The 24,140-nt window shown below is 34.0% G+C and overlaps 1 protein-coding gene across 1 annotated transcript in view; it reads left to right on the top strand.

Annotated features, from left to right (window-relative positions):
• LOC117107624 (regulating synaptic membrane exocytosis protein 2-like) overlaps nt 1-24,140 on the top strand; it is a gene marked incomplete at its 3' end in the record, with an annotated part of 48,283 nt that overhangs the window by 20,183 nt on the left and 3,960 nt on the right. Inside the window, exons 2-4 of the mRNA XM_033249333.1 lie at nt 3,814-3,852; nt 20,891-20,949; nt 22,972-23,340. Coding sequence (XP_033105224.1) covers nt 20,932-20,949; nt 22,972-23,340 — 387 coding nt within the window. The remainder of the gene's footprint in view (nt 1-3,813; nt 3,853-20,890; nt 20,950-22,971; nt 23,341-24,140) is intronic.

Raw genomic sequence — 24,140 nt, 5'->3', positions numbered from 1 at the left:
ATTTCCCAATTTTGGTGGCGTGACTCTTGGCCCTCACAGCAGGGCCTCCAAGAGGGGAATCTGCAATAGGGCCAAGGGTTGGTGTGGCCCCTGTTACGAGCTCCAAGCGCGAACTAGGTTGCGCCAAAGGCGCAAAACAGTTTGTTTGAGCGGGCCCTGTCAATCTGGAGGGGCCCATTATTAGGGAACCAGTGCCATTATTGAGTGCCCATGATAGTAATTAAAAAAAATAGTTTTAAAAAATGATACCTGCAATTTCTATGGGCCCCGGGGATCTTTCCCCTGCCCCCCTTTTTTTCAGTGACCCTGCCTCACAGTCTAACAGCTCTGTTTTTTCAACTAGGACCGTGCTGTACCACTTTTTTGAGGTGACATTTTGAGGCACATAAAAATGTACCTCAGCCTGAGAAATTTGAGAAAAATGAATTAAGTTTCTTGAAAATAGAAATAAAATAATATATAGACAAAATCTGCCTTTTGTAAAGAGGGATAATAGGGAGGTTTCGCATGCTTACGAAAACGATAACGAATACGGTTACGCCATCATTTTTTAGCCAATCCATCGCATACAGTAGAATATCTGTCACAGCGCAGGCGATCCATGATTTTAAATGCTTCAACGATCATGTAGAGCTCGTATATGTATTGTTCAGAATGTTTTTTTGCACGAATGACGATATTGACGCTGACGTATTCGTTATCGTTTTCGTAAGGTTGCGAAATCTCGCTATTACAATAGTCGAAACCTACGTAAATTCACGACAAATCCAAAATTTAAACAAGCATGTTCGATTAAACGCCTCTATCTGCCATTAGAAAATTAAGAACAAATTAACTCGAAATGCAATGAGAACGTCTTACGTCATCGATAACTCAAGTATTTCGGTCACTGATTTTATTAATTAGGATCCTAATCCTGTATGTGATGGACTTTGGTGTCTACTCAGTTATTCTTCTTAAATTTAGATGATTATTTTCCCGATTTGTCCTTTGTGTTTCAAATTAATCAGGTCTAAAGTAATACCTCCGGGCAATATTTTGTCAATATTTCGTTCAGATGCAATGACAACCACGCCATTGCTAGTGCGATATTTGAAAGGTCATTAACTATCACAAAGAAATTTTATTTCACAATGTCATCAACAGAACATTATTGAAGGTTGTGTTATATACCTTAGTTCATCATACAAATAGTATTATTGATTGTATTCCAACTTATTTTTATATTATTTTTAGCATTATATTAATAATGTTAGTATGTCTATAGTTCAGCATGATATATATATATATATATATACGTATATATATATATATATATATATACGTATATATATATATATTTATTTATTTATATATATATATATTGATTATATTATTGATTAACATCATTATCATTAGGCTTATAATCAGCATTCTAATATTCTTAATCATAATTATTTTCAACACTCTCTTTTAGCCTCATCATCAACATCATTGTCATTTTAATCAAGTAACCTTGGTTCACTAAACCTCTCCGGCGTGTCAATCAAACTTAACAACTGACAAATAGTGGCGCTAGGAATATGCGCTTATCCCACAAGCACACGTAGTTTGTTGCCTACAAAATACACGTTTTGTAGAGCTTAGCAACAATATCTGAGGGCGGGGACTTAGCCATGAGATTCTATTGTAGGCAAATGCACGCAATCAATCAATCAATGCAGGCCTAAGAGAATTGCAAAGCGTTTTGTATAGAATCGTTATAGCTACTAGCTGTATATCCATCCACATAGGAGAAAACATGTTGCAATCGTCGACACAGGTGCAATTAGTATCAAATTGACTATTGTGAATGTCTTAAATTGACTCGGACATCGTGATATTTCGTATTAAGTGATATTTCTATTCAAATTATAATTTAAAGTGACTTTTCTATGTAGTGTCCAAATGAGGTTAAACCGAATGGGGAGAGGTGCCATTGATTTAAAGGTGCAATTCCCAATTCGAAATTATATACCGGTATTAATCAGCGCCCTCAAGAGTTTAACAATTTTGTTTTTTACTCTCTTCAACAACTAGGAAAATGTCACTAGTACTACAATACAAACACATAATTTGCCTTATTTTGCATTCGATGATACATAATGCATTAAGATGATGAGAAAATACATTTAAAAAAATAAATATAGAAATAATTATTTGAATGCCTTGAAGACCCATTAAATCTAGTGTTTGTACACCAGACTTATTTCCAGTGGGGTCCAGAAGCCAGGGGAATTATTGCACAAAAGGAATATTTACAGATAGTGAGTCATGATAAAATAATACATGGTTCGGCAAATATAGAAAAAATAAATAGTACGTTAAGCATAGGCCAATGAATTTATAAAATTTAAAAATTCCTCTTTACAAACGAAAATAGCAAATCTGTGGATTCAATCTAATTACGATATTCAAACGGCTTCTTTAAATTGTATGTCATCAAATTATTTATATATTTATCATACAATATATAAAATCACATAGGGTAGCTAATATATCTTCATAAAGCGCCCTCAAAGATAATCATGAGTAGAGCAGATTTTTTCGTAAAAGAATTATAGTAATAATATAATAAGTGTTTTTTATTAGACACCCAGGATATTCTTTGGTAAATTAATATTTTATAATGGCTCGCCAAAACAAGTTTAATGTGTTTTTATTAGAATTTTTATAAACAAGATTATGGTGACCGTAGGCTTAATCAAGCAGAGAAAAATCTTCTAATGAAGATGAGGTAGACAATGCCGTAGCCAGGATTTTCAAATAGTGTGGGACAATATCAGGGTAGACCCATACGCGTAAATTCAAGCAATGTGTTCCAATTTTACGCGAAAATATGAAAAATCTGGACCTTTTTCCCGCCCATTCCTTAAATTTCACCAATTTTAAGCTAAATATGAGAAATCTAGACCTATTTTTCAAAAGTGGACCCATTTTAAGCATAAAATTACATAATTTGGACCCTTTTTTTAAAATGTGGACCCATTCTTTGTGGACCCATTAGATAAATTGTGTGGGACTGTCCCAACTGTCCCAATAGCTGGCTACGGGATTGGAGGTAGACTGTGATTATAAGCATTGACGCAAGTGTATGGGTTGTGATATAAAGCTCTGTGAAAACACTATCATATTTTGTGTGACATGCCAGTATTTGGGTTAAATATGACATCATCATGCCCATATATGGGCACATCACACAAATCTCTCACATGAAATTTGATTGTGTGGACAAAACTTAAAACAGGACTCCATTATTATTATTAATAATATTGTTTTTGTTGTTGGTTATTGTTGTTATCACTGTTTTTGTCCCTGTCGATGTCGTTGTTATTGTGATTGTTATTATTGTTACTGTATTACTTTATTTATCGCTCTGGGATATACGAAATCATGTGTTACAAATCAATAGGCCGACTTGTGTTATGTGACAGAGATTTGTTTTGTAGAAAGACCTTTGACAATAACGTGCTACATTGATAATTTCTTAACGCCGCCTTGCACATTATAGCATATCATAATCCGCTTTTATTCGAAACGAGCTTTGACGTTTCCGGCAAAACAATATCATAATCCTATTAAAACTTGTGTTTTATAGTTACTTGTCAAACGTTATATCTAATTGTGTTCACGACCGTTTTCTTTAAGGACATTATCTGCAGAGTGTACGAACCATTGATAATACTTCGACTTTGAATGAATTCATAAGCTCGTATTTCTACGTTAGTCCAGTATATAACTTAAGTGATTTTAATATATGTAAAATATTTTATAAGACAACGTTTTACATTTCAGGTCGGTTTCAAGAATCTACATGACCCTGTAAAGTAAATGGTATGTCTGTTTCATGTTTTATGGATAATAACGATTTGCATCACAGTTGAATACGCCTATGACATTTACTGTTTGCTAAACGCAAATGTCAAATTGTCGGCGTTAACATTGCTGAAATATATATATATATACATTTCTTACCATTTATAGTCCAGCATTAAATGCATCTTATATAGGTATAGACCTACATGTTTAACATCACATTTTTTTTTATTTTGTTTTTTGTTCTCCAACGGACTTACTTAATGCTCATGGAATCACTCTGCTGTGTATCCTCCGATCACTTTGTCATATATCACACCTCAGAACCACAGGTATAAAGATTAACACTTTATAAAAAAAAAAGTTGTGTAAGTAAACATAGTGCGCTCTATGATGTAGTTACATATGTTCGAAAGGTCTTGATTTGCAAGGCATTAGTTAAAAGATTAAGTGTGGCTGAACGAAGATGGCGTTTCTATAGCTGCGTGACTATTGAAACGTGTAGAGATTGTTTACTACAAGATACGTTGGCATACATGCACATCACCGACTTCGTTCCGCATGCTGCTTGTTTCACTTCAGCGCTTCTCTTAGGGAACTGGCTAAGTGGCATCAAACATGGTCAGTGAAGTAGTGAGGTGCGATTCCTAATTATAACATGTTTGGATAATAATTCCCCCACAGGTGCGCGGTGAAACAACTGAAAGTGCAACGCGTACAGTGTGATCACCTTCCGATGCCATCTTATGTACTCGTACACAATCATGTTGACTCGTAGATAATTATCAATGGGTAATTCCGGATAATAATTAATACAATATCATCATATTAATGTGTTATTATGGCCACGTAAGTGTTGCGTCGGAGTCGTAGATAGATCATCAACGTGTCGTCACAATTACTAGGAAATATATATATATATATATATATATATATATATATATATATAAGCCTTAATTAATCGATGTTTAGTTATAAAAATAATTTATAACGAAATCATGCACAATACTTGAAAATTTTAAGTAAAACTTTAGTGGCTGTTCTTGTGTGTTCATATACGGCTATGGATAATAATATACTGTAAAACTAAATTTCAAAACGGGTTTAAAGAAATCAACACTGACGATCTCGATGTCTATTTCAGCTTAATTATATGCATGCGACAGATTTATTTAAACATAATTATTGATTTTTTTTCTACCATCAGATCAATTCTATGATATCGAGGTGTCAATACAATAGGTAGCCTATAGGGAAAGTGTAAAGAAAACCAGATATTACGTCATAAATATTTTGCATGTATACTTTCACGTCAGTTGAAAATCACAGAAATCTCACATTATTTATTAAAATATAACAATAGGTCACACTTATATTAATAGTATGCGCTCTCTCTCTCCCTCGCTCTCGCTCTCTCTCTTTCTAAACGTTAGAATGAACTATACTCTCGCATATATTATCATCTCGTGAGGGAACCACTTTACATTTTTTCCCGTAGCACTTAGATCAGCTATTTTTATCTCGAGTATTCATCAACTGAAGTCGGTAATCTGCATCGCATTTAGTAAATTTAATCACAATCTAGCGGCGCTCTACCTCGGCTAATTTATGGAAGATATGTTAGCTAATTTTCTTCACGGTTATCCGAGAAGCGGCCTTAAATGACTTTGTTGTATTACCTGGATATACAATTTTCATTTTATTTGCGTCCATGATGTGCTTTAGTAATGCTTTAAGCATTATAAGACTACATTCTTCCAAATTTTTATTTATAAGTGATTACAATTCTTATTCTTAAAATCCTGATAATTCTATATTATATTTCGGGTTCATTTAGTTTTTTGCTTGACCATAACCACTATTTCAAAATGATCTTGGAGTTTCCAAGACATTGTATTTACATACAGTTTCCTTTGTTTATTGAAGGAAAAACAGTTTACAGAATTAAACTGCAACTTGTTTAAATCTTACGACTAAAAACGGTCATGACATGGAATGATTCATAAGTTATTTTCAATTCAATTCATTATCTTAATTGCTGTAAATAACATCGATAACTGTCATCCACTTGAAGTTGAGCACAACGCTACAGAGGTTCAAGCGTAAAAAGTGCATTTTCCTATGTTTTATTAAACATTCAGTTTTTACTATTGTCACGTTGCAATCACAATGCTTTTTTTGCCTAATAGCAAGGTCTTTTGCAATACAAACAACTGTTTTTAAAGGGAAAATAGACTTCATTCCAAATTAAGGGCAGACAGTATTTTCCTGCAAACCAAAGTATATGTCTACATTGGAACATGTTCTTTTATGTTTTAAGAGCACAGTGAGAGACAATTAATGATAGAATTTTCGGCTAGAAAGCTTCAGATTATTTTATTAAAGTTTTAATTTTTTTCAGGATAATTTACGTTTTACATGAACATTTTATGTCTAATAGGCCTTTTATACCCTCAACACCTAGGCCTAGTAGTAACCGGTAACTACCACCAGGCGCATCTGTAATGAGCGAGTCGAGTGGCCGAACTATGAAAGCAGTGACGCCGCAACCTACTGTATTATGGAACGCCAAAAGGACAAAAATATAATTGGCAGCAGTGCAAAACCGAGAGTCAGCAGTGCAAAACCGAGAGTCAGCAGCGCAAAACTGAGAGTCACCAGTGCAAAACCGAGAGTCAGCACTGCGCTGCTGACTCTCAGTTTTGCACTGCTGCCAATTGTATTTTGTACTGTGACTATCAGTTTTGCACTGTGACTCTGTGTTCTGCACTACTCAGTTTTGCACTGTGACTCTGTGTTTTGCACTGCTGACTCTCAGTTTTGCACTGCTGACTCTCAGTTTTGCACTGGTGACTCTCAGTTTTGCGCTGCTGACTCTCAGTTTTGCACTGCTGACTCTCAGTTTTGCGCTGCTGCCAATTGTATTTTGTCATTTTGGCGTTCCATACTGTATAGCCAGATATCGGCACTGGTTGAACAGCATTTCGGTTCAGCCCTACCTGCGGTCTACACCAAGCATGACTCCCATACGATCGCTACACGCTCTCGCCGGCAGCTTTCGGTGATGCTGATTGGTCGGTCGAATAGAGGAGCATTCCCGATTGCGTCGGGGACTACGCAGTACAGCGACAGAACTGAAAACACCATTAGTGACAGTATAGTGATTTTAAGGAAACCAGGCTTCATATTATAAGAGGTGGCAAATTTCAGGAATCAGTTCAGCCACTGAGCAATAGAGATCAACATACTATAATATTCGGAATGAAAATCGTGTACTTTTCTATCTATTTTACAGGCTCGCATTTAACGTGTGAGAAGCTAATTTTATAGTTGATTTGCATTCTCCGAAGCTGAGCAGATATGAGTAATTGAATCACGGCCTGTGTAGTTGTATTTTAATGACCAGTGTAATCCAACAGATACATTTCAGCCTTACTCGACATCATACCTGTCTCTTATACACATCTAGATGTGTATAAGAGACAGACGTTAGAATGAACTATTTATTTATTTATTTATTTATTTATTTATTTATTTATTTATTTATTTATTTATTTATTTATTTATTTATTTATTTATATAACATTTCTCAGACATCAAAACAGACATTATAATATTTAGGTACAGTCACTCGTACAATGCTGGTCCGGAGCGCAATCAACACAGCTCTGCTTTTTAAGTCACCTCGGGAAAATGCAATACATACAATGTATCTGATCTGGCCCTTTATTATAGCCAAGATATTACAAATATCATGTGATTTGTGTCAAAATAGGGTAGAAGTGGTTAGCGCATCGGTTGTGGTTTGGACTCCCAACCTCGAGGTCGGGGGTTCAAAACTCTCGCTGTGCAAGTCGCTTGTGTCCTTGGGCAAGGCACTTTATCTACGGTTGTCTCTCTCCACCCAGGAGTAAAAGTGGGTACCTAGTAGGTTCAAACACAGCCTGCGCTGAATACAGCTGCAACATTATGGAATTCCCCTATGGGGCCTGAGTGTGTGTTCCATATGTGCTTGATCCAGTGATCCGGGGTAATAATGTTCAGCGCATAGAGAAGTTTGATATGCGCTATATAAGTATACAATAATAATAATAATAATAATAATAAAAATGCATTCAAGTATTATCAATACAGAAACTGATAATCAGGAAATTATTTTTTAGCAACCTGCGCATGTGGAGTATGAATTAAGTTAACGCCCGTGAATCAAATATTTCAACCAGATTTCTGTATTAGGGACATTAATTCAAAAAGATAATTAGGCCTGTTTATCAGAGCTAAGATTTCTGTAGCTCAATGAAGTTTGATTATAAATGAAGCATTATTGGGTTTCTTACAGTTACATCGTGAACAGCATTTAAGTGCAGGCTTATATAAATAAAGCTCATTATTCTTGCATATCAAATTAATTGTTTTGCGATTTTACTTTACATAGATTTGGCCTTCCACTGTCTATTTGTGTGAGGATTTCAACAAATAATATTATTATGGAATTAATGGGATTAACAAGATCGCGTCATTAACCTAAAAAGTGTTTACAAAAGCATTCTTTGTGTCGTGTTTTTACATAAGGCATTAATGTTTTGTTGAAGTTTCTTCCACTAATTTGAAATCTGTCTAAGGCCAATTACAGTACTACAATCTATTGTTGAAATTCTGTTCTCATAATTCAGTCTTATAATGTAGTCATGTCCGTCTTCATTCCCTTTTCCTTAAAAAAATATACACGTCTATACTCTGTGTGATCTGACGGCAATGCGTGATGTACATTTTGCATTTTGACGACGTTTTTTCCATATGTAACTCTTTGTGCAATGGCGAGAATCAAGCATTTTATCAGTTCTATTTTAGTAAAAATAAGAGAGAAATAGGCTATGATAATACATGCTTACACAACACACAAATACATTGTAGTTGGGATGTACCTTGGTAGGTAGAATGCCTGCTGTCCGATTTAAAATGACTCGGTTCAAGTACTCCATAATAATCAAGTCTCTCTTCTGTTCTATGATAAATATTTAATGTAATTTTTTTTATCAATAAAGTACATCTGGAGACGTACTTACTGGATCTTTTAAAATCTGCCAAGTTTAATTTTTACCTAGGTTTTTGATATTCGTGTGAAATCTACGATCTTCTGACGATGATGATGTTTTGGAATAGTGCCATTACCTCCTATTCCTCTTTCAGTGACAGCAGCTGGTAATATAACGTGAGACAATTCGTGGTACAGTATGCGGGGGTTTTTTTTCGTTTGTAGTTAAAGTTTCCGTAATCCGATTGGCGAGTGAACAGAGGTTTACCCTACCCATCGTGGTTTGTTTTCAGGGTTTTATTTACTAGGCCATTTCCTCGTCAGCCACATTGGTGTTGATCTCGGTTTACCAAGGTGTACCAGCTGGAAGGTCAGGTTGAGTTGATGTTCTTGATGTGATGTAATTCATCCTTGCACCCTTAAATTCAAATGTCAAATCTGTACTGTTATACGCATCTGAAACATGGCGAACTACTAGTCAAATAATAAAGAAATATATAAAGAAAGATTCTAAGAATATGGCGTCGTTTAAAAGAATAAGAAATGAAGACCTTTGGGAAAGGATTGGACAGGAGCTAGTGAGAAACTGAGATTTGCATAAGGAAAGGGAAATGGACTGGTCACGTACTGAGGAAACCAAGAAATAACATAACGAGGCAAGCCCTGACAAGGGGAAAAAGAAATAGAGGACACCATAGAAATACCTGGAGGAGATAACTGGAAGAGGAGGTGATGAATCCTAGTAAAAACTAAGCAGAGGTGGAGCTAATTGCTAAGAACCGTGTAAGAAGGAGATGGCCTATGCACTGCGAGGTGTAACAAGGCTTGAGTGAAGTAAGTCATCTCTGTTCATGGCTTGCTTTCTGGTGTTTTTAAACTCTTAGACCTATTTGCCTTTTATGTACATTTCTTATTTCTCTAAATAATAATAATAATAATAATAACGATCTTTAAAGCGCAAACATCACCACCAAAAATTGGTGCTCAAGGCGCAGTGTCAAAACAACAGGTAGAGAACAAACAAATCACAAAAAACAAAGTGTAAACAAGTTAATTTTTTTTTTTTTTTTTTTTATTTTATTATCGACAATTAAGCAGCACAGGAAATCAAAAAGTAAACCAACCTTTTCATTTTCTCAAAGTAATACCATCCTTTTTATCATATATTAACTTGTCAGTTTTTCCTGGAAATATTTTGCATTTTATTTCATTGCACCTTATGTTCATCAAAAAATTACTTACCTTATACCTTTCTGATGTGTTCCTTGTTTCCTTATAATAACAACATCCTAATCTATGGTTTTGTTTTGTAGTGGAGTTTGATCAGTCAATTTTCTGTGTGATTGGTGATGTAGAATTGTTTTACCCCTGGTTGAAATCTTTGTTATTTTCCATTTCTGTGCAATGTTCCAGACATCTTTGTGTAACAACTCTTTGTTTTTCTTTTGTATTCTTGCGGACAGTTTTGAATTGTAGCGTAGTTTATAACTTTATCCTTCAATTTTAACTTTGTTGATGCGGCCTTCAGAATTACATTCTGTCTGAAGTTGTTAGTTGGAATTGAATGTTGAAAAGTCAAACAGTTTCTGAATTATGACTTCAGGTGTATAAGTGGGACAATTTTTTTAGTATGACCGAACCAAGACTATTATGTTTTAAATGCAACACCTTTTATATCTGATGGATTTGTTAGGTTGTATAGATCATGAATTTAAATGACATGTGCATAGAAGATGTTGAAGATCTGCCTCAAGCAAGAGTTGAGTTTCTGTATTTTTCAAATTGATTAAGTCTCTGGCACTCACTTCCATATAACAATACTGATTTGACATTGCTATTTAATCTTCAGTTTAGTTGTTCTGTATTTATTTTTTTTTTTCCTTCTTTGGCTCGTGAAAAGAATGTTGCCTTCAAGTTAAAAACGTATCGCATTCAAAATACTCACCCATCCTTCAAATGCTTTATAAACCGTACACCATCTTACCTCACTGACTTTGTTACACCTTACCAGGCTGTTAAAGAAACCTAGAACAAACTTGCATTCATTAATCAAAGGATTCTATGTAGCTGCACCCAGCCCCTGGAGTTATCTCCCTCTCGCTATCCAACAGTCTACATCAATCACGCAATTCAAATCTTCCCTGAGAAGTCATTATTTACTATCTAAATATTTGAACATATATATCCAAAGTACCTTTGTATATGTAAAGCGCTGTTATATCTTTGGATAAGGGCGCTACATTAATACCTTTATTATATTTATTGTTATTATTAGTTTAACCTAACATCATTCTACCTCTTAATAATAACCTTCCTCTTTAGATTATCAACATTTTCCTTTCAAACTCGTGTTGAGCAGTGGTGGACCGTCAAGGCTAGCAAGATATGCAGTGCATACCCTGGCTAAAAAGTTTTAGAAATTGTAGTACAGTACAGTTTCTCCGCTTTATTAATCATTGCTTAGCAACAATCTTCTATACAAACTGTTTGTTTTTCGAATGGATTGCTACAGTTCATCGAAATAGTAAAGTTTTTATAAAACAACATTTAGGACTCATAATTGAATTTACGTGGATTTCTGGGTATTCCAAAAAAAAAATGGTAATGCTAAACCTTCGCCTTTAGTGAAAGTTTTACTGACTACTAACAGTAATTAATCGTTATGAAAGAAATTATACCAAGATTGAAAATGTTTAAATATTTAGCCCCATCACATCTTTGTATATACATATATAACAGATTTCATCTTGTAGGTACTAGCTTTGATTGTTTCCGTTTCTTTATAATTTAAATGTGCATATATTGTTTGTATCGAGTAAATGAAATTTAAATTGTGGGACACGGGTCAGACCGTCGTGACCGACCGAAAATGTATCCACCCTTTAAAATTTCGCTCACCGTCCTTTAAATTTTGTGGACAACATTTTCTGAAATTCCGCCACTCTTGAAAAAAATCATGGCGAGAGGGCTGATACCTGTTTCTTCAACACCGATTGTAAAGATGATGACGTCAAACGTATATAAACAATGATAACAATGAATTTTATTCAACTTCAAATTTCCACGTTTATGGGTGCAAGTCATGCTCTGCAACACGCCCTCTATAACATACTAATCTAACATCCCTCTTTCTTAAGGAAATTAGGTTGTGGCTATGCGTGAGAACTTACATTAAATATATATGAATAATATATGTCTTGCTACGTTTTATCGAGTCATTATTGTGGTTTTGTCTGATTAGTGATTGTAACTGCTATGATGTAAAATTCACAAAACAATCAATGTTCAAATCATACAAATGTTCATTGTGTATATTTTCATTAGAATTATTAATGTTCATTCTATCGCTTCCAGAAAGTTCAAGTTCAATAACAAATTATAACAGTCAACCTACAGTACAACTTATTTACAGCTGTTGAAATATCATGGGTGCTTTATCCCATAATATGGTCTTTGAATTTCTCCGGCATCATTGTGTGTTCTCCTGGGTCTTGTTTGATAGCGTGGGATGATGGTTGCCTCTTGTTTGTCGGTTGTAGGATTGTGTGGTGTGGTTGCCTAATCTCAAGTAGATTGTTCAAGAGGAATGCATGTTGGTGTTGGTCAAATGTTTATTCCATCACGTTGGTACTGTACACCTTCTGGTGTTCCTATTGCATATTTTCGATCTGGGTTTCTTTGAACATCTTTGGCTGGTTGCCATATAGATTTTGGTGGATTTTCTATTGAACATTAGAGTGTATGGTGATGGAATCTCAGATGATATGGGGGTATCCCTGTGATGGAATCTCGAATGATACGGGGGTATCACCCAATGCTACAAGAATCCCGTTTAGACTCTTCTCCCCTTCCTCAGATTCCTTTAGCTTGTTTGTTTTTGAGTGTTTGAATGTTTCGTTCGGCCCTCCCATTAACTTGTTGGTGGTGGGGAGGACTTGTTCTGTAGATGATTTCGTGTTTATTGCAGTGTTTCACTGGTATGCTTCAAACCGTTGTCTGAAATCAATTAAGTGGGGTTTCCAAAAAGTGAAAATATTGTTTCAAGCTTGTTGATAACTGTATTACCTGTTGTATTCGTCATATCGTCTACTCATATATATCCTGTGAAGTAATCGACTATTAACAAATAGTGCTTGGCTTCAAACTCAAACAGATCAATTCCAACGATTTCCATAACTTCAGATGTATGAATAGAAACTGATTTCTATGATAAGTTTGACATGCGTCAAAAGCTTGTATGATGCATTCAATGTCTGCATTAATGCCTGACCAGCATATTGATTGTCTGGCTCTCAGTCTGGTCTTTTAAATTCCCTGGTGTTGTCTGTGCAATAAATTTAAAATACTGGATCTCTGGTCGGGGTCACAATGTTATGTTTCTTCAACGCCGATTGTAAATATGACAACGTTAAACGCATATAAACAACGATAACAATGAACTTTAACTTCAAAATTACACGTTTCCATGGGTGAAAGTCATGCTCTGCAACACGCCCTCTATAACATACTAATCTAACAATACCCTACAACGCTTAAATTTTCTATTGTGACAACCGCAAGGTGGTGTTAAAATAGATAATTTAACACACTGGACTGGAAGCAGTGCTTCAAACATTATGTGCGTACGCTCTTCCTCTTCCAATATAAAACAGATGTATAGACTCGAATTTCCGGATAGGAAGGCCTACCGAACCGTTTAGAAAATCGAATCAGTGTATAAGAATAGGGACGCTGGCGTTTAGCACATCGGAAATTTTGGTTAGGATGCGATATGACTGCGGCTCAACTGGGCTGCACTTTCTCGACATGTCTTCCTTTTGGCATATTCATGATAATTGTCAAAATCATTTAATTGACAGTGTACGGTACTAGAAGGTTTATGCAGATTTTCACGTTGGATTTAATACATGTATTAATACCTAAAATGTTCACCGGGGGCAATCATTTCTGAAGGAAAGCATGTCAGTGGCAGGGATTTACGTTTTTCGCGACAAGTAGAAATTTTGCAGAGAATATTAAGTGATATTCACCCGGAGTTGGATTTGTGTTATCAGCTAAACGAGACTTAAGCGAAAAATGCAGCCCATCTCTTGATGGATACTAATCAACATACTTAAGCTTGGGAATCTGTTATAGGATTTTACCCGCGTGAATTGTGTTAATGGAATAATGTGTGCTTACACTTGGCTGGTGTGTGTTGCCTGTTCCGGACTTAGTAGGACCGGTTTCAAATTTTAAATATTTAAAATCTAGTCAAATTATTGTGTCAACTGCATAGATTATTTTTTTTCTCTTAGTAAATATAATCAATGGATTTAACAAAGCCCAACTGGCTGGCGCTTGCTTGCAAGCATTGACAAGGCTCGGATTACGTTGTATTAATTTTGTAAAGAATTACACGCTTATCATTAAGGAATGATTTAATGCGACTAACCTAATTTCAACATGACGCTCAGAATTGACGGTATGCCAACATTCTAAAAAAATGAAAATTCTAATTCATTGAATTTTGCTCCAAATATTACTTTAAAATGGTTTGACCGTGATATTTAAACAATCGTATAACCTGACATAGCAATGACAAAAGATGGATCAGAGATAGCATCACATAGGTTCGTATTATAGGGGTAAGTCTCCCAGTCAGTTATGAATGAGTCAGACTTTGTGATGGCGTTATCTATAAATGGACCATTGCATAACTCCAAATTCTGCCATATTGTTTTCTAAATTGAAACATAGTCCAGTGTTGCAGAGGGGAAAATCCAATTTTCACACTAGTAAGTTCATGTTTCTTCCATATGCAGCATAGATATAATATGGATATCAGATGACAATTGCTAGTACAGGTATTGTCTCCATTCTTGCTATAGACTTTATTACGATTAATGCATAGCATATGTGTGTATGTGGAGACATCTCAGAAAGTTCAGACTGGGGTAAGTTGAGCCATGGCTCAACTTGCCCCGTAGGGTCTGGCGCGACTTGCCCATTCATATTGGTTGAGATAATAATAGTAATTGTCTGTTGCCATATTGTAGCTTCTAGTTAATAATCGCTGAAAATTATACAGCTAGGCCTAGTAATAAGCCCTATTTGTTTTTAAATCTGATCATAAAAAGTAAATATTAACTGATTCTATTGAATATTCTTGTATTAACCATCTCGAGTAGGTTAATATTATTTAAAACTAAATTCACCCAATCTGAGGGATGTCGTATGTCGTGCCATACATCACTCTGATGTTCAGCCATTTCCGAAGGCAACAGCAAGAAAGAAAACGAAAGCTGGTCGCAAAAAAGGCAGTACAAATATTCTGACTGACACGCCAGGAGCTTTCAGCCCTTTCTGAAAGAAGAAATCAAAGAGATGCTTCTTCAAAGCTAATGGGAAAAAATACCCAGAAAATTTCCCCAAATAACAAAACCCAGTGAGACAGATGGTGATTGAGAAGTTAAGTATGATATTATAGGAGTTGACTTTGTAGTTGTCAAATATGCAGGCAAATCAAATCAAAACTTGTGTGTTACATTGTTCGGGTTGATGTATTAAATGGAGAAGAATTTCACTTTGAAGGTGTCTTCCTGCAGAAGGTTGCTGGAGAAGTTTGATCCGACAAACTAGTGTTTGTTCCAAACCCAAAGGATGAAGCAGGACTTGAACTGGAAGATACTGTGCATTAGCTGCAACAGCCTAGGTGCGTTTGCAGTCCTGGACATCTAGTGTTAAATTGTGACTTGTCAGTTTGGCAGCTAAATTGACTTGATTTCTGACATGCTTTAGTTTTAGCTCCAAATCAAAATGATGAAGCTGGTATTGATGAGAAGTTTTTGTGCCTTAATTGCCACAGTCTGACTGTTGGCCTTTGTATTTGCGACACTTTTGTTTCAACTCAATCCAGCTGCCACATTTAATTGTAACCACAAACACAAGGTAAATATTATGTTCAGTGTTGTAACAAGTAGGCCTACATTAAACATTTTTCAGGCAGGCCATTTTTTTGTACTTCAATTATTTTCATTTTGGCCAATGATTAACTACTGTAACCAGGTACACAATGTAATCATTTCCTCAAGCATTATTTTTTTAAGCGGCCAAAACGGAACTGTTGTCTGACCTTTCGGTGATTCGGCGATGATGACAATGATCAAACATTCAACTGTAAAGCATAAACGTGTTTCTCTCCAATGGAGAAGCTTTGGTTGCAGGAGTAAGTCTACTGTATTTGAACATCAATGCCTGTGACTTGAAGATGCCAATGGCCATCATGTGGTCCCGTAATGTTACTGTTGTGGTAGCCGTCTTCCTTGGAAGACACATGGCCGCATTTAAGGGATCTGTTGACAAAATCGGTGCTGGTGTTATTTTGAGAACTCAGATTTTCCATTATGCAACACAAATATATTGCAGTATCCTTTTATTTAATTTATTTATTTATTTATTTTTGTATCACGGATCCAAATGATAGTAATATGTACCATTAACTGTTTTTTCATTAGGTACATGTCTGTAAGTTATGTAAATTTGTTGCTATAACACATTGTATGCATTAGACCTATGTGATATTTGCAAAGTTCAAGAAACTAAAATATCGCTCCTAAGAGAGCCTGAGACAGGATTTTACATTCTTCAATTGCTGAGAATTTGTGAGGAACTGTCCCTCGACAAATGCTTACGCACTCGCGTTGAAAGAAGTATATTGGTTTCGCTAATATGCACAGACATATATTCCATGCACGTGAGTTAGAAAACAAAATGAAAACGGAGTATTGATCAGACAAAATCTTTTAAACGTAACATATTGCATGTTGTAAATGTTTTTTTTTTTTTTAATGTAGATAAGTATTGATTATTATGCCGGGTAAAGCTAAAGAACCAGAAATTAGGTAATTGATTCAAAAGGAGGACACCATTTTGTCTTAGTAGAAAAATGGGGAGTAGAAGAGTATTAACGGTTTGCAATATAATATTTGAAGGTCCCGGCGTTATTGATTTTATATATGTTATATCAATGTTGTTAGATTCAAACCAAATTAAAGATTAATGGGTGACAGAATTAAAGTAGTGAGGAGATCAAAGGTATGTTACGTTTAATGGAGCTTACCAGTAATGAATTACCATTATCATCTAAATACAATGTTTGGAAATTGTAATTTACCTGTCACCTTATTATTTATTATGCCTATTATTTAATTGAAAACCTAGTATATTATACGATGTTGCTTGTTAATACAAATATTTTTTTTAATTGAACCGTCGTCAGACTAAATATACAAAATGTGTTGTTAACGTATAAATTTGGTACATGCCTTCACAGAGAAAGTTTTGCTTCGAGGACAATACAATCATTCTTTTTAAGCTCCTTCTTGGCAAACTTACATTTATGATTTCTATTTACAATATTATAATATTATCGTAAATTTCAAGCTCATGCAATAAATTCGATTAATGAATAATGAACAAAACTCCTACCGTCAAAAGAATTCATCATTGTATGGAGAGCACCGGTAGCTTTAACTCCTTCACAAACGAAAATTTATCTGTCGCCATTACACTGTCTGTAATAGAGGATCTGATAAATGACAAAGAAACCACAAATTAACGAATTCTGTATATAATATTAGGACGGAACTTCGAAAGGGTCGTTATTATTCTTAAAATTGATTAAACTGAACTAGCTAAACTATTCAATATCGAAATTATACATGTATTCTCCGCTAAAAACTGGCTAATGATAATAAGTATAATAAAACACTTCCAGGGAATGGAAGTTTTTCTATCGTCTTTCGCTGTAAAATATGGATAAACATTTATACACTAATTTCTATGTTCAAGTTGGTAATTTTTATGTTATTTCATAATGAGCAAGTTAATTTCAAAAATGATTTTTATGTTGTTTTTTTTTTTTTTTTTTTTTTGTATTTTGCATGGAACAATACAAAGTATAAATACAGTATTATACACCGTTGACTAATTTTGGACGGTATACTCGGAACGAAATTAAGCTGTCGCCATTACACAGAAGATCTGATAAATGAGAAAGAATTCACACCTAATGAAGCCTATATATAATGATAGGACGGAACTTCGAAAGGATCATTATAATTTATTGTTAAAATTGATTAAACAAAACTAGCTAAAACATTGAATACAGAAATTAAGTATACAAAAATACCGTGGGCTAATTTTGGTGCATTGTCAAGATATCTTTAAAGTTTCATTATAAAACAACTTTATTGACTCAGTTTCAAATTTTAAAGTAATGCTGCTATAGATCCCCTATCATTATGTCAACTAATTTTAATTATCATTCTGATGTTGATGTTGTATAATGTAAATGTCCTAAACCTCTGCCTAATCACGGTGAAGAGTTGATTGATGTTATTACTTAAGCTGATGTGTTTGTAATCTCTGGCATGTTATTTAAGATAGAAGAAGTTTTCATATCATTTGTCTCAAACTGCCAGGAAGTATAAACTGACGAAAGTGTATTTTCTTAAGATCGAAAGCTATGTCACCCTGGATGAGATAAATATTCTAGTTAGATAATTTAGATAATTGTTAGACATCAGCGGCCTTCATTCTTCAATGGAGTGATAAAGATTCTCCTTACCAATGATCACTTGACCAAACTATGCCACTCTTAGACTATGATATGCTCTGTGAGCATTGTGAGACGATGACTAGATTAAAATCATAATGCATTATTATTATCATCATCATCATCATTATTATTATTATTATTGCAGTCAGACTTTTTAATATGCAGTTCAATAGATACAACATATTGTGCAGCTTACATCTTTCCATCACACTCAGTAATTCTTGCAATGCATTTTAATTCTAATCAATTTCTGTTGTGCAACTTTTATGCATTTTTATGTATTAATTATTTTTCTATATTAACTAATATGAGTGTATTTAAGGATCCATATCTCATAGCTGTATTTATGCCGTTGTGACAATATAGTTCTATCGTATCGTATTGTATCCTATTATTACGTAACCCGAATGATACATAGTTTTATAGTTAGGCCTATGTAATTTAGTAAAATTATTTTAATAGTTTTTCTTTGTAAGTGCGGTATTATGAACTGTGGTTTACTTTCTAATCTATTGTTGCTGTGTCAATGAAATTATGACTGCCTGCACACATCATCTTCATCGCCATAGTATATTGAAAGGGTTTCTTTAACATAAACTGTAAAAAGTAAAATGATATGTATTAACTATAACGGCTGTACACCTAAAAATTATAAGTAGCCATGGATGATGTATATGTTTATCTACAAACGCAAACAACTTTGAGTATAATAATAAAATTAATGTTAGGAATTTCTATATATCGCCAAATCCACACAAAGCGCTTAAGGCAATTTTGCAAGCCAGAAGATCAGGAAAACATGAAATAGGTGCTCAAGCGAGAAAAGAGAGAAAAGAAAATGTCCTGAAACAGTAATTAATTTTGTTAAAGTAATATCTCTCGAGGTTTTTCTTGAGACATGATTTAAAGATATTAAGATACTAAGTAGCTCTAACATTTAATGGGACTATATGTATAATTTTGGAACAGCGGCTGAATAATCTCTAGAGCCCCATTTGTTACGCGAGCGTGGCTCAGATACAAGTTGGTCAGCTGAGGAGAATAATACGGATTGGTTTGGAAATCTGCAGGTCAAACATAAGACTAAGGAGAAGACTGATGGAGGGTTTGGAATGTATGGGAGGAATTGTGTACATGGTAAGCGTATTGGAATAATATAAATCAAAACTGCTTGTCTTTAAGTTTGTCTTGCTCGAGCGGTCCATGTACTGAGAATTCCTGATAATATGACTACTCATATTCCAAAAAGATATAACATGTTTCAACAAACAGATCGCAATAAACAAGCCACATTGGTTCAAATGAATAAGTATTTATTATATTAAATACTTGCGGTACACCACGTTAGATAATTCTAAGAAGAACTGTTGTTTTGGTGGAGAATGTCTCGACGTTTCGATTGAGTTGCTTCAATCGTCATCAGCAGAATATTATCAGCAGAAAGTCAACACAGGGAAATACTTATGTGGTTGGAAAGTGCTGCTGATGCTTTGAAAAGTATTTATTCCTGTCTCGTCAACTACTAGTATTAATATTACAGGACTACTGCTGCTGCTGCTGCTAATAAGTTTGATTTTTTTATCATGAATCTTTTTTGGTGTTGATATAAAATACATTATAAATTCCACAGATTATGTTTCTACATTGGTGTCCCGATTTGATATTGTAATTATTATACAATCTCAAGGCCGCCATGACGCTACATTTTAATTAACTTTAGTATCAAATTTTATGCTAGGGACTGTCGGTATTTTATGTGAAATATGATATAACTGTTGTTAACGATGATATATATTTTTTGGCTTCAAATTAATAAGTGTGGTGTATTGTCTCACATGGGTAATTTATGTTTTAGATCTATGACTTTATTTCACATACCATAGGCATTCAGATAGATTTTCGTAATTGCAAGCAATGCTACTTGGACTAATGTGAACCAAGTCTTACGGTGACTCTGATTTTAAACACTAAAAGGCAATTCAGTAGTTGGTTTAAAGGTTTTCTTACTGTTCTTCTTCTTCTGACAGCATTTCATAACGCCACTAGTGCCAAACTGTTTGGACTTTTCAATCAAACGTGGTTTATACAACCGGTGACACCTCCCACATATGAGGGTGTTCACAACTTGGGGTCAAAGGTCACGTAAGGCTCATTAGGGTCAGAAACTCCGAAAAATAAAAAAAGCTTCTGTGACAAATAATATAGCAGATTTTCCTTTATACATATGCATTAGCATAAGGCAGGATATAGAAAGTGCTTGTGACAAAAATGTCTAAGTTTAAAGGTTTAAAATTATCCAATAGAGCTCAAGTTTACTATGAATGGTCTGACTTGGTTCATGTTCTATTGAACATAGTTGTAGTTTATCCTATTTTAAAGAGAGCTATCTTTATTGCAATATCTTGATAACTTTCTTTCAGATAGCGAATCACAGGAAAACTTACCCCGAACACACGCTATAATGCCAGTTTTTGGAAAAGTGAGTATGCAAAACAATCACAATTTCACCATTAATTTAATTGCAGTTTTAAATCAAACATTTCTAACGTTATAATAGGTCTATGCCTTAGGAAGTGTTGGTAAATTACCAGAAGCCCTATTTACTCCCTGGTTAAGATGAGGACTCCTTAGCTGATTTAGTTTTCTCAAAAGGGAGGATGGAACATTTGAAAAAATCAGCTTGATGCAGATCAACTAGACATATGCGGGTTAAACCCGCGGTTTTATGAGCGTTTACTAGACCGTCCCTCGAATCCCTCTGTGTCAATTTACGGAGTAAAAATTCTGTCATTTCATAAGTCATCGACAAAACGAGGTCTTCTGTCTCCATGCTATGTTCTAAGCAAGCTGTTCTTACACCTACATGGCTCATTAAGGCTGCATTGATTTATATCAAACTTTACTATGTCTAATTTTGTCCACCGTGTAAAAATATGTTTGTGTGTATAAATATATGCCTGAGTCTTATTTAAAAATGCATTATAACTGTGTACATTCATAATTTATAAGAATATTAGTATTACCTATTAATTTATATTAGTATGATTTACTCAATGTTAACAACAGCAACATTTCTAATAATAAGTGAAATTATATTATAATGAACATTTTGTTCTAAAAGAAACCCATACAAGCTTGTAAAAATGAGGGAATAAAATAATATTAATAATAATATTAATACTAATCATACAATTAATACCGGTAACACTTTATGTAGGTTATTGTTCTAACCCGACCGTTATTGCTGATTAGACTAGATTCTAAATTATTACAACATAGAATAAATTATGATCTACCTAGCAAGAGCGAACAACGTCAAAATTACCTTATTGTTATGATACTTGACTCCTTTGTTTGCATCTCATGACGTTATTACGCAAATATCAGAGTTAAGTATCAACCTGATATCCTGCAATAATAATATTAAGTAGCTCACTTATGGTTATTTTTTTTAAAACGTTATTACTAAGAGACTAACCTGATTAACTTAATATTCCGTATGATGCATAAATTTGAATATCAAACATGACAAACACGTGACTATAATGCCTGAAATTTTAGAGATTAGAATAATAAATTAGCCTTGTAGTAACAACACTCAAATAACATTTCTAACATGAAGACTTATTATAAATCCCATGCACCTTAACTCCTTATGATCCTTAGATAAGTTAAAGGTAGATTGAAAAACAATTGCCTCTGGTATCTGTCTCTTATACACATCTAGATGTGATTTTTAATATAATTATACTGTGTCCATTATAATTGTAATGACATAGTACGATTACAAACGATAATCATCACTCTTTCTATTATTGTCATTAAACATTATTATAATCGGCTTTCTCTTGAAAATCATTATTATACTGTGCCCATGGTTATAACATTATAGTACAATTACAAATGATAATCATCATTCTTTCTATTATTGCTTATGGTAAATATTTTATAATTTATTATTATTATTATTATTATTATTATTATTATTATTATTATTATTATTATCATAATATATATATATATGTTGCTATTAATAATATTATTTATAATATTATTAATATTATTATTTTTAATATAATTATACTGTGTCCATTATAATTGTAATGACATAGTACAATTACAAACGATAATCATCACTCTTTCTATTATTGTCATTAAACATTATTATAATCGGCTTTCTCTTGAAAATCATTTATCCTTGTTAATAGTTTCTCTAAACCTCTGTCCAGATATTCAAATTTTATTTGTCAAAAAAATTGTTGCATGCCCATACATAGTCATGATGTGTCTGTATATGGTCATAATGTGATGTAATCCTGACCATATTCAGGCATGTCAATAAAATCTAATTAATCTGGACAGATCTGGTTTTAGAATGGTGAACTTTAAATGGAATTGTATTATGACCTATATAAATGTTGTACATTATGAATGTTTTGTTTAATTAGATTAATAATGACAGTTATTTATAGTAATAGTTATTTCCTATGTTTGTATGTAGGCCAGCAAAACAAACGATAAACGACATGTTCAGGCACGAGGAAAGCCTATATCAGAACCAAAGATTCCAGAACTGGATCTATCCCACCTTACGCAAGATGAGATCGCAGTCATTCAACATGTTCTTCAAAAACAAAAACTGTTCGAAAAACAAACGGAAAATAAACGTATTATGATCGAGAATCAGATTAGGCAACATGAGACACGAATCAACAACAATATTAAGAAACATTTAGACTTGCGCCTGTGTAGATTATGTTTTCATGAGAAGTTCGGGGATGGCATTGGACGAGTGTGTCACGACTGCCGTCGAAGAGTTTGTTACCATTGCGGATCTTTCTACAAACCGATCGAGAGTTTTAGTGTAGAGGTAAATAGTAATAAAATATGTTTAAAGATATGTTTACGTGAGGAAAGTGTAAAAGAATATGTATTTCCCTATCGGGCATGCTAAACCGGGTACGGCAAGTCTATCTCCGTATGACGAGGCGACTCCGCCTGCTGATTATTGGTCGCAGTCTGAGAAGGTCGTCATAAAAAAAAACAAACAAACAAACAAAAAACAGACCGTTGCCCGCGTCTCGTCAAATAGGATTCTCTATGCAATCGTGTTAGCCGACGACCGTCGACGCTGTATGCGTCCGACTTTCTAGGGAATATTCAGTGGGTACTGCATATAATGCATAATGCCAACGCACTCTTCCCCTTAAAATGACCTGCCACTTTCTGTTTAACAGCTCGACTATATAGTTTAAACTTTAATTTATGAAATAAAAATAATATGATTTGTAATAAATAAAACCGTTGTTAATGTGTAAAGTACCTTTTTTAAGAGACTAACCTGATTAACTTAATATTCCGTATGATGCATAAATTTGAATATCAAACATGACAAACACGTGACTATAATGCCTGAAATTTTAGAGATTAGAATAATAAATTAGCCTTGTAGTAACAACACTCAAATAACATTTCTAACATGAAGACTTATTATAAATCCCATGCACCTTAACTCCTTATGATCCTTAGATAAGTTAAAGGTAGATTGAAAAACAATTGCCTCTGGTATTTGGTTAAATTATTTATACTACTAGCCATATCTTAGTTAAGTAAATTATTTAATTTTACAGAAAAATATAAATAGACATGTTCGTAGTTATGTTAAGTTAG

The sequence above is a fragment of the Anneissia japonica genome, unplaced genomic scaffold (assembly GCF_011630105.1).
Source record: "Anneissia japonica isolate Jap-2015-1 unplaced genomic scaffold, ASM1163010v1 scaffold5330_len1712360_cov203, whole genome shotgun sequence".
Taxonomy (NCBI): domain Eukaryota; kingdom Metazoa; phylum Echinodermata; class Crinoidea; order Comatulida; family Comatulidae; genus Anneissia; species Anneissia japonica.
This window is presented reverse-complemented; position numbering and strand designations above follow the sequence as displayed.